The 12,207-nt window shown below is 45.3% G+C and overlaps 1 protein-coding gene across 1 annotated transcript in view; it reads right to left on the bottom strand.

Moving 5' to 3' along the window:
* The window catches only part of ADGRE2 (adhesion G protein-coupled receptor E2), a 34,928-nt gene that overhangs the window by 16,818 nt on the left and 5,903 nt on the right, over positions 1 to 12,207 (bottom strand). The window contains exons 3-14 of the mRNA XM_045289695.1: positions 10,495 to 10,601; positions 10,047 to 10,124; positions 9,495 to 9,672; positions 9,048 to 9,155; positions 8,647 to 8,840; positions 8,255 to 8,434; positions 6,784 to 6,981; positions 6,311 to 6,546; positions 4,763 to 4,829; positions 4,319 to 4,410; positions 2,767 to 2,935; positions 2,540 to 2,678 (exon numbers count right to left, since the gene is read on the bottom strand). Of these exons, the coding sequence (XP_045145630.1) occupies positions 2,540 to 2,678; positions 2,767 to 2,935; positions 4,319 to 4,410; positions 4,763 to 4,829; positions 6,311 to 6,546; positions 6,784 to 6,981; positions 8,255 to 8,434; positions 8,647 to 8,840; positions 9,048 to 9,155; positions 9,495 to 9,672; positions 10,047 to 10,124; positions 10,495 to 10,601 (1,746 nt within the window). The remainder of the gene's footprint in view (positions 1 to 2,539; positions 2,679 to 2,766; positions 2,936 to 4,318; positions 4,411 to 4,762; positions 4,830 to 6,310; positions 6,547 to 6,783; positions 6,982 to 8,254; positions 8,435 to 8,646; positions 8,841 to 9,047; positions 9,156 to 9,494; positions 9,673 to 10,046; positions 10,125 to 10,494; positions 10,602 to 12,207) is intronic.

Genomic DNA, 12,207 nt, shown 5'->3' with positions numbered 1-12,207 from the left:
ATTGTGGATACTGATGTTTACATGGTTCGTTAGCCCATTAAACTAATTGTTTCCATGTGTCTTTCAATTCTCATCACTCTTTTTCCCTCTGGATGGGGACATACCAATGTCTACACCCTAGCTGGCTGCTCACAATCAAAAGTTAAAAAAACAAAAACAAATGAACTTTTCTTTATGATACAAATGATATTGTTCAATAATTCTGCATTCTGTTGGATCACCTTTCTTTGGGATGGACATAAATATAGATCTCTTCCAGTTAGTTGGTCAGGTAGCTATCTTCTAAATTTCCTACCATAGACATGTGAAAACTTCCAGCTATATGTTTATTTGGTTGAGACATCTGAATTCATATTCCATCAATTCCTGGAACCTTGTCTTTTGTCAGTACTTTCAATGCAGCTTGGACCTCCTCTTTCAATACCATCAGTTCTTGATTGCATCTGACCTCCTGAAATGGTTGAGTGTCAACCAATTCTTTTGTGTGTGGTGACTCTGTGTATTGATTTCACTTTCTTTTGATGCATTCTGTGATGTTCAATATTTTGCTCAATGCCAGGTGTGTTTTAGTTCTCTAGCTTCCAGTCTTTGCATACACTTCATTATAATACTTCACTTCACCATCTTGAGCCACCCTTGAAATCTTCTGTTCAACTTTTAAATTTCATTTCTTTTGTTTGTTCAGCTACCCTGTGTTCAAGAGCAAATTTCAGAGTCTCTTCTGACATCCACTTTTATCTTTTCTCTCTTTCCTGCCTTTTAAACGACAATTTGCTTTCTTCATGTGTACAGATCATGTCCTTGATGACATCGCACAACTCATCTGGTCTTCTGTCATTAGTGTTCAGTGCATCTACTTTTTTGTTGTTGAGATTTTCTCTAAATTCAGGTGGGACATAGTCAAAGTCACGCTTTGACTTTTGTGAACTTTAAAAAATTTTCTTCAGCTTCAACTTGAACTTGCATATGGGCATTTGATAGTTTGTTTCACAGTTGGCTCCTGGACTTGTTCTGATTGGTGATATTGAGTTCTCCATAGTCTCTTTCTATGTACAGATGTACAGATTTGATCCCTGTGTATTTAGTCTGGCAAGGTCCACCTGTATAGTTATCATTTATGTTGATGAAAAATGTGTTTGCGATGACTAAGTTATCAGTTTTGCAAAAACCTATCATGTGATCTCCTGCATCATTTAAACCACATGTGGTGCATGTGGCATTGCTATCACTGGGTAATTATTAATGCACCTTGATTGCATGATTGATCAATCTGAATTTGCAGAAGTTGGAAAAAGTTTAAGTTTCTCCATCTGTGGTAGTTACATAATCTGTTGTTAATTTGAGACTTATGAGTGCAGGGGTGGAGTTTAACCTGCCATTCAGGTTCTAGCTTGATGATCTCATTTGGAGGCACTAAATCACTTGCTGGAGGCAGGACACAGGCTCACTCCCTGAGAGACTCTCTATTGACAAGTCACATGGAGCTATGCTGATGGCAGCCAGAGCCCTAGAGTTGGAGGAGCCATGTGGAGACCCATGTCAGTGCTGAGATGTTTACACCCCACTGGATCCACAAGACTTTCCACCTGTGGTCTTTGGCCTGTGGTCTTCCTACATTTGGTGTCATTGCCTGTGTTAGTTGGTGTGACTAAGAGTCCATGGTCAATGTCGTGTCACCTTATTGACTTGTTTTTTTTCTGTGAAAAGTTGGTAAGAACACTTTCTGGGAGAGAGGAACTAGAAGGATGAATGAAGAATGTTGGGAGGAGCACTGTGTAGTCGATGAACTAGCAAATGGATCCAGAACTGTATGACAGGACTAACTGAAGCTGCTCGTGAGAATGAGCAAACTGCACAATTGACTCCCATGAGCCTTACTTTCCTTCCAAATAGGAATATTTAGGGATAACTCTCATCTCCAAATGCTTATGTGATGTGCCTGTGAGCAAAAGTGTGAAGAAAGGCTTTGTAAATCTGAATATACAAATGTGATATCTTCTGCTCTCTCTATCGCTCCTCTCTGGTTTTGCAGTACACATGGCAGCTGAAAGTACCAGGAACTACTGTAGATTTTAAAAGAAAGTCTCACAGTGATACTTTTCTTTCCATTTATGACTATATATACACTGCATATTTTGCTCGTCAGTTAGGGGATGGCACGGAGTGACTGTGACATAAAGGGTGGTGCCGTGACTCTGAGGGTTTGTGCATCACCACTTCAGATTCCTGGTCCCTGAGTATTTAGTTTAATATGACATCGTTGTACACTTATAAGTGTTTTGCATCTTTTGACCCAATAAAACTAAAACACATAAGCACCACTTGGGGTCCAAGGGGATGCCAATACATGCAATGATGAAAGCATGATCACGTGTCAGGGTTCAGTAAGCACAGTCGTGTCTGAGTGAAAGTGGAAGAAGATGTTTGTGAATTAGAAATTCCTTTGAGTGAGACAATGAGTGGGAACAGCAGTGGAGTCTCATATGTGGTAGATTCGGGTTTCCCAGTGTGACAGGCACATGCTGCTCAAGGGGAGCACTTAGTAAAGTGCTCTGTGAAGATCCTACCAGGTTAGGCTTGGAGGCATCAGACAGGACTCTGCTGGAGAGAGTGTACATCTCAGATTCTGCTCTCAATTTTCTGACCCCTCGGAACCATTTCCTGTATTGCTCCCGGACCTGCAGTGACAAAGCATGCGCAGGGACAGCTCACCCACTGATAGGTTGAAAACGAGAATAGCTAAACGTAGGAGTAGTACAGTAGTACCTGCTGCCTGAGGAGGCAGTAGACCAGGAAGATGAAGACACCCTGTAGGCTGTTGAGGATGGTGAAGAGGTAGGCCATGACCTGGGCAGCTGGGCCCACCTGGAGGATGCCCAGACACCAGGTGCATCCCAGGATGAAGAGCTGAGACATTGCTTTAAATGTCAGCATCCTGGCAAGGATGAGAAAGAATGCCCGTGAGGCTCCGACAGCATCCAAATCAATGCCACTTTTATGTTTACCCCAGGGATGCCCTAGCCATCCTTCTTTGGTGATGAGTTAGACTGAGTTGTGATCAGTCTTGGCCTTCATTGTTAATGATTTCCCTAAAGGGAAGTCCCCTTGGTTCCATAATGGCCTTTTGCTGTGGATTTAGTGGGATAATGAAACTTCATAATATGGGTTTCCAAAGAATTAAGGTTTTTCATGGACCCACTAAATTTAGTCAGCTGACATTACTGAGGACGTACCATGTCCCAGGAATCCCTGTGTGGTGCAAACAGTTAACATGCTACCAACGGAAATTTGAGTTAATCTCAAGGTTCCTCAGAATAAAGGCCTTTGGTCTTCTGAAAAATGAGTCGCTAGAAACCATATGAATGACAGTTGTACTCTGATACAGATTGGGTTATCTGAATCCCTATGCAGATGGATTATTTTTCAAAATCTCATTTGGCTCTGTGCCACAAGCATGAAAAGGTAAGATCTCTCTTTACTTAAAGTCTACAGTCGAGTGAAAAAAACTGGTAACCTGAGGACTTAGGACTGAAAATGCCTGGTGTTCGAAGGAGCAGAAAATAATTATACCAAGATTATTAAACTGTAGGTAGGTGGAAAACTTACTACATCAGTGTCCTATATGCTATGTCAAGATATATCTTATTCCGGCAAACCTGTGACAGACAGTGAACATTATTATAAAATTTCGCAGACAACCAACTCCCATTGTTTGTGTAAATAGCATCCAGCACGAAAGGAGTGATTCTGTATAAGTGATAGCAACTCACAAGCTACCACAGTACAACAAACTGACAGTCAAGTGGTGGTCTTTTCCAATAGAACCCATTAATTCAGAGGAAAGTTGAAGGAAGCATAGGGCAGCCAACTCTTTCTGGAGGATGTGCTGCAAGGCTAGTGGACTTGATTTCATTAGTGGAAGAGTGGGTGGGCAGAGGGAAGACCATGGACCTGGTTGGAGGTGAAGGCATAAAGGGCATGCTGAATTCTGGGCACAGTTATGCATTTTTATGAGCTTTATAAAGATATGAATGTTCTTTAAATCTCTGTCATTGTACCACACAATTGTTCCTGCTAATCAGAACAGTCATGTCTCCCTAGCTTTAAGAGTCATGTCCTGGGCTTATGAATGGATAAATGTTTTTGGCTTGGGTGTCAGTGGCAAACCACTGAAGTATAAGCAGTCAAAGACAGGGCTCCACATCTCTCTCCTCTGGGGTTTTCCGAAGCGCTGAGAATGGGTATCAGTAGCTTAGAGGTGCATGCCCTTGCTCCCTGGAACACATGTCTGGGGTGTACACCCTCTGCTCCGTCTTACCGTGTGTTCTGGAGGGTGGAGACATCCTTGTTGAGGGAGGTGAGTTTGTTTCCCACAATCCAGATGGTCATCAGGAAGAAAACCAAATTTACCTGTAGAAACCCCACAATAGATATCAAGTAAATGACACCCCTGCTAGATCTCTCTGGTAGCTCATTCAGTACCAGAATATAGGAAAATCTTATATGATGCAGCAGTCGTAGGAATCTAAACCCAACACACAGTAACTGAAGGAAATAATTGTGCAGTAGCTTGAATGACCAAGTCACCCTAGTTTCCTCGTTTTCAGTTGCCTGAGAAGTCTCTCATCCAGGAAATCCCTAAGAAATCCCTACTTTCCAGTCTTAAGAAAAATGGAAGGATTTACCACTGTATTTATAACTGCCTCTATACACTTATCTTTGGAACGACCCTTAGCTGGGCAGTATGAACGTCATCACTCACAGAGACGATGGCACAGACCGGTCCAAGGAAGGTCCATAGAAATCCTTTGTCTGTGTGAAGCCAGCAGCTGAGAAGGAGATGGGCAGAGATTCAAGAATTCATTGACCCGTGTGGATAAAGAATGAAATAAATTTGGCTATGCTGATTCATTGGCAAGTGCTAAGTGTCTCCTGTGTCCAGGATCTGTGTTTGGCTTTGTTGTTAGCTGTCATTAAATTGGTTTCCACTCATAGTGACCATATGTACAGCAGTTGGAATACTGCCTGGTTCTCAAAATCATTATGTTTGAGCCTGTGTTGTAGCTATTGTGTCAATCAATCCTGTTCCTATTCTGAGTGCCTACCAATCTAATGTGCTTATCTTCTGGCATTAGATGAGACCATGTTCCACTGCTCTTCATGATGTTTCAGGGGTGAAACCCTCGGAAGTAGACCACCCATTCCTTCTTCCTATTCTGCCTTTAGTCCTGAAGCTCTCTGAAGCCCTGTTTCCTGTGGGTGATCCTTCTAGTATTTAAAATACTAGTGGCATACCTTTTAATGTCACACCATCAGACAAGCCACCACAGTGTGCTTGCTTGGAAGACCCAATTGTGTTTAAGATAAACTGGTCTCTATGCTCAAGTAGATGTCAGATAATGTGGCAGTTAGATTTTAGGTACATTTGAGTTTGTATGAAAGTGTAGGGGTGGGTTCTAACCTATCAATCAGGTTTCAGCCTGATGATGCTTCTTTAGGGGTATGAACTTTTTTTATAAGGGAGAAACTGGGACCTTCTCTCTCTCTGCTCCTCACTTCCTGCTTGCTGGGACTCTCTGCCTCCAGAGGCAGCCCCATGTGGGCCACTGACCCGGAGAACTGTTGATACCCTGCCATGTTTCCATTGACCTCGGATCCATTTGACTCTGCACCTGCGATCTGCCTGCATCCCAATTCGCTTTTCTGCATCATTGGCCCACAGCTACATGAGTCTGAAGAGGGCTCATAGACTTAAGTTAGATTGGGCTGGGATGCTTTCGTGATATAAAATTACTTCTGGATACAAAGCTCATATACATATGGGAGTGCCCCTGGATTTGTTTCTTTAGGCAACCCAGCCTAACACAGCCAGGTAGGGAAGGCTGACAATTAGATAATAGTTCCTGGGTGGCACAAACGGTTAAGCATTCAACAGCTCACTGAAAGGTAGATGGTGTGACGTCCTCTAGAGGCACCTGTGTAGACAGATGACTGGGTTTCAATCATCAATCTTGATGCTGACAGTTGAGCACAAACCATTTGCTTCACTTAGGGGCCCAACATAATATTAGTATAGAATTAGGAACATAACATATGGCTAGGAGGATATGTGTGTAATCATAAATATTTGATATAATTTATGCTTAGAATGATTAAATCTAAAATATTTAAATGTAGTCACCATTGATGCCTGTGGAGTGGCTATTTAGTTTTTGCCTATATGCTCTGGTGAAATGAAAATGATACATTGATTCTGGTGGTGGCTATGGTTGAGCTGGAAAGAATAAACCCAGGTGGGCTTTGCATTTACCGAGCAGATGTTCCATAAAGTTGAGGTCTGGCTGCTGCAGAAATGGCCACAATCACGGCTGGGACTCCATAACCGACAGGGAACATGAGCTTCCTCATGAATCTGCTTATACTGGAGTAGTTGACCACTGTCAGGTTTCTGGCAGTGAGGAAGAGGTTCAGGCCTTCCAGAAACATCCAGGTGAAGGCGGCCAGGTAGAGGTAGTGTAAGGCACCCGCGATGATGGAGCACAGCATCTAGGAGAGGCAGGAGAGTCACCCAGAGTAGGTGCCAGGGTTTGGGGTGTCCCTGCAGCTTCTCATGTGCCTACCAGTGGGCAGAATTCTGGTGTATGTGGAGAAGAAGTTGATTTTTCTAGTTGAGTGAGGACTACTTACCCCTCTAACCTTTCTGGGACTCAAGGCCAATAGACTAAGGGGTCAAGTACAGCATGGAGCCTTGAACCCAGAGAGATCTTAGGGGCACTGCCATACCTTGGGCTCAGTTCGGTCGATCCCAATGAGGAAGAGGAGGTGGGCCAGGAACAGGCAGAGTGAGAGCTGCAGGTGGATGGAGGTGCTGGTGTTCTGGATATCTTTGCACAGGAGGAAGGTGAGGGCTGCCAGGAGGAGGCACAGCAGGGAGAGGCCCAGCCCCACGTAGGTGATCACAGTCAGCACAGGGTTCTCCTCCTGCAAAGAGGTGTTCATGGTCATACGCTCCTACTGTGGGTAAAATTGCCTTTTCAAAATATGCCGATTAGAACAGAACAGGTTCAAAGTATGGCACTCGCATATACTGCTGGTGAGCATGTGAAAGATAACCTTTGGGAAAAGAGTTTGGTAATATGAAGTTAAATGTGCACTAGCCATATAAGTTGAAAGGACGCACAAAACTATATTTTAACTGGCGCTTTATGTTTCAACTATCTTTAGAATGACTCTGAAGAATTTTTTTTCCTTCTTTTTACTCTTCAGAATGAAACTTTTCACTGGAAAATTTGATTGGGAGGGAGGTCTTCAATTTAATCCTTCCCCACTGGTGAATTTGAACCACCAACCTTTCAGATAACAGCTCAACTCCTAATTGGGATCATCACCAGGGATCCTTATTATAATCAGTATGAATGACGATGATAAGTAATAAGACATGTGAGTATCTTGTTTGTAGCAAAACTAAATGCCTAGCTTGCACAGAGTGTTCTGCAGAAAATGGATGGGAGGGAACATCTTGAAGTGGTGTTCAAGTGTCTCCGGGTTCCTAGGAGGTCTACCCATGTAGTTAAAACCGTTTAAACTTTATTTCTAGGTGGATTTTCATTACCTGAAAGCACTTGCGTGAATCTTAATTCCTAGTGATTCAAAGACAGTGCTATGTCACCTGATCCTCCTACTCTCCTTGACTCCCTGATCCTTCAGACCTCTGTCATGAGACACTAACTGAACATACGCACATGGCGACACCATAGATAACATCAGAACTCTGACCCACATGCATCCTTCAACAAGTCCAGGAAGTTAAACTGTTCTTTTGTTGCTTCAAGCCCAGGAAGCCAAACAACAATCCTTGCAACCAGGTTTGCAACTGACAGCTTCCTTAATTATGTGTCACTCTTTCCAACATAGGTCCAGTTGGAGAACACCAACTATGAACTGTTTCCTTCACCCAACACAGAAGATGCCTGACGTCGCATTATCCCACCTCTACTTTTCTCTCAGGTCCTCAGCTTCCAATCAGGGCACATCTGAAGCCTTCCCTTCTTGCCACTGTTTCCCCCTCTCCTGCCTTGCCTTTGAGTGTCTGCTAAATACAAGGGCGGTGGCTGACGACCTTGCTGACTGTCAAGCTGTGAACAAATAGCCCTTTTTGTTCTGATTTGGGTGGCCGCTGTCCATGTCTTACCCATCCACAGCTCTTTCTTTCTGGGCCCCGTAGCTCCAAGCATCCCCGATTCCATCGTCTCACCTGCGTGTCATAGTGGGCCATGAGGACGGCAAAGCTGCTGAGGTGGGTGCAGCTGCAGGTGGTGCTGTCATCCCTGGTGATCACCGTCCTGCAGCCTGTGGTGGCCCAGTGACCACATTTGCCTTTTTCATGTTCCAAGAAGGCACAGACGACCTCTTGCCCCAGGCCAGGGGTCACTGGCTGTGGGAGCAGGGCATGGATGTGAGCTGGCAAGCCTGGTATTCATAGGTGGTGGCCCAAAGCTGACTTGGGCAGAGTTGCTATTGTTTGAAGGTGACGCAGCCCTAGGGGTATTCCTGAGTCCCATGACTGAATCGAACAAGCCAGATGGTGCCCACGTCCCCTCCACACCTCTTCCTTTTGTCCTCCCTCCCTGTCCCACCAAGACTCACATGGTGGGAGAATGTGAAGGTGACTGGGGAGCTGAGGCTATGGGTGCCATTCTTGCTCAGGAAGGCAGAGATGATGTCTGAGAGCAAGCCAGGAGAGACGCCCCACAGCAAGCCCTTGTGTGTCTCTTGCAGAGCCGCCCCAGCCATTAACTTGCCCATTCCGGGAGTGGAGACCAGGCCCACCACAGAAGGCCCTGGAAGCAAAGACTAAGGCTGACTTCCTGGGGTCCTAATCAGGACCTCTTCCTCCAAGGACTTCCTTATCAAATCCTCTTCTCCTTTGGCTCCCATCCACTCCACACTCCCCTTGAATCTTGACTTCTTTGTGTATCACATCTCTGGTTCTCCGTCTGTTCCATCAACAGGTCTCAGGGTCCCTCCCCTCCCCTCCCCAGCATTACCGGAGTCACTAGGTTCCTGTACTGTGTCCCAGTCCAGCAGCATCCTCGTGTTATCCTGGCTCAGGGTAACATTCCCGACTCCTCGCTCCTGTACCTTCAGAGACAGTTCTGCAATGACGGCAGTGGGATGTGGGATGGCAGAAGTAAGACATTGCTTTCGAAACTAGGAATAGGTTTTTCTCTATGCTGGTCAACCACATATATTTTCTGTATTGGACTAACTACTTAACGGGTGTAATACTGTTGATTATTTTTAAAATTTGAAAATCAAATCATCTCCAAAGGTTCTACTGACACAGAAAGCATTTTACTGACATTGTGTGATCTCAAAAAGAAGAGGAAAAAACAAGCAGCAGAAGAAAGTGCTAATGGGCGAGGTCTACCTCCAAGGGCATTTGTAACTCTGTTTCAAAGATTTCACAAAGGGAAACTAATCCAGAGACCCACCTGTGCCTCCAGGAGCATTCAAGGTCAATGACTTGGTGGGCAGGATCTTGCTCAAGCCTCTCAAGACATTCTCTAGGCCACTAAGCAGCTCAGTGGCCACACAGTGCTTCTCTGGGCGGGTCAGGTTCTCCAAGTCCCCAGGAGCCTCCAGAAGCTCATCCAGCCCTTGTATGAGGTCCTGGGGGACAGCGCACAGAGCTAGTGGGTTATGGGTCAGAGTGGCAATCCAAATGCCATGACTGCTCCATCCCAGAGAACTATGTCCTTAAGACCATCTAATATGCTGGGATATCAATGACAGTTTTCCTCAGAGGTCAACTTGGATCAGGAATGCCATGGATGACTTAAGACCAATCTAGAACCCACAGAGGAAAACCATGAATCCATCCATGCACCTGATGGTCTAAGAGTGTTTCTAAATGTCTGCACGTCTCCACCATGAGAGGCCAGTTGCAGTACCCACCACATGGGGAGTCGTCTCTACGGAGACCAAGGGGACCCACGTCTCTATGGGATTCTCAAATCTTGCCTTTCTCGTGGCGATGACTTTACCTGGATAGTGTTCTGAACTAGGGCTGGCGTGAAGTCTCGGGATAATTTCTGGACTTTGCCAAAGAAGTGGGAGAGACTCTGGGGGGAGAAGATAAAGGGGCAAGTCTGAGATGGGGAAGCTTGGTGAGGGGAGAGACACTGACATGGCGTTGGGGAGGGTCCTCATGCTTTCTGGCCTTGCCCAGGTATTACTCACCTGACTCTTAATCTCAGAAGGTGGTGCCCATGAGGGAAAGGGGCTCTCTGTAGAAGAAAAAAGTAGGTGACCACTGAGGAAAACTGGCATGTGTGTGTACATGTTCCGTAAGAACTTGTGTGAGTGCATATATATGCGCACACTCATGTATGTGTATATGTGTGCATGCACATGAATGTACGTGTGTGTACATGTGTGTAAGGGCCATATACCTTCACAGATGGTAGTTATTAGACCATTCCCATGTCCAGCCTTGGCCACCCAGCCCTGCAGACAGTGGCATTCGTAGCTGCCCCTCTTGTTAAGGCAGTAGGTGGACTTGTGGCATCGGTGTTGTCCGGAAGTGCACTCATCCACATCTAGGGACATAAGGGAGATGATCAGTTCCCTACTGCAGCCTGGACTTCTCTCTACTCACTGCCCTGAGTCTATTGCCCCCCACCTCCTTAAGGCCAGGCACTGAGACTCCTGTAGAGCTGAAATGGATGCCATCTGGTGACAACACTCTCTCCTCTCCAACCACATTAAAACAGGGTAGGCAAACTCTAGCCACTAGTCCCAAACTTCCCGTTTCTGTACAGCCTTTGAACTAAGAATTTTTGTATTTTTAAGTGGTTTAAAAAATCTGTGGAATGCACTATTGCATGACACATGAATGTTAAATAAAATTCAAATGCCAGTGTTTATAAGTAAACTTTTATTGGAACGTGGTCATACGGATTCATGTATGAACTGTGTAAGACTGCTTTGCAGAATAGGCGCCCTGGTGGCATCGTGGTTACAAGTTGGGCTGCAATCCACATGAGCGGCAGTTCCAAACCACCAGCAGCTCCTAGGAAGAAAGACTGGGCTTTCTACTCTCATAACTAGTTACAATCTTGGAAACCCACAGGAGGTCGCTATGAGCTAGCACTCATGCAACGGCAGTGAGAGTGAGCGCTGCAATATAATGGCATAACTGAGCAGTTCTTCTAGAGCCATCTACCCACAAAGCCTGAACCATTTGCTTTACATGAACTTGTATTTGTGTGTGTGGTCTCAGGCCAGACTCGATTGGTGGGAGTACATCCACAAGTACACGTTTTGCTACTTTTTGACTCATAGTAACCAGACAGGACCAGGTAGAACTGTTCCCCTAGAATTTCCAAGGCTGCAATCTTCATGGGTAGAAGATCCTGCCACATCTTTCTCCTGAGAAGCAGTGGGTGGGTTCAAACCACTAACCTTTTGGTTAACAGCCAATTGCCTAATCACAGCACCACCACCTTCCTACACAAGTTTAGGAATCAGGATTTACAACACATGTTTTTGGTGGGAACAATTCAATCCATGAAAATGGGGAACCCCAGGTCGCCTTCTTCCAAACTGTAAAGGCCTGGCTTCTGCTTGACTTCTGGGGGCTTCAGCACAGGTCTGCCTCCAGGACTCCAGGTTTACCCAGCTCTCAGTGTCCTCTGCAGTCTGTGGGGTGAGTGGGTGGTAAACGTTTTCTAAATGCCACACCCAGAGGAACTTGTTTTGCCCCTAGCAGATCTTAAGCATGCCTACTGCCTCCCCACCCAAAGGAAGTCCCCCCCCACCCAGTGCAGTTTGGGCATGAAAATGAGGAAGCCCCACGACTGTGGCTTCAACCTGGAGATAGAGTGTCTTTGAGTTGATTTGGTTCCAGACTTATCTTTCCTTCTTTTCCAATTAGGAATGGAAAGATAAAAATTAATTTGGCCTGCTTTTGCTAACTCCAGTGGCATGAAAATTGGATAGTATTTGCTACAGTTTATTATTATGCATGTCTCTAAAAGAGCCCTTGTGGCGCATCTGACCCCCCAAGGTCAGGGGTTCAAACTCAGCCATTCCCTGGTAGAAAGCTGTGGCAGTGTGCTTCTGTAAGGATTGCAGTCTTACAGTGTGGGAATTGCACTCGATCTGATCCCGCCACACTGAGGCAAAGCACTGGGGGAGTGCAGC

This window comes from Echinops telfairi, unplaced genomic scaffold (assembly GCF_000313985.2).
Source record: "Echinops telfairi isolate 266 unplaced genomic scaffold, ASM31398v2 ScPeMD7_30;HRSCAF=105, whole genome shotgun sequence".
NCBI classification, from domain to species: domain Eukaryota; kingdom Metazoa; phylum Chordata; class Mammalia; order Afrosoricida; family Tenrecidae; genus Echinops; species Echinops telfairi.
The sequence above is the reverse complement of the archived record's forward strand: the minus strand, read 5'-3'. Positions and strand labels throughout refer to the sequence as shown.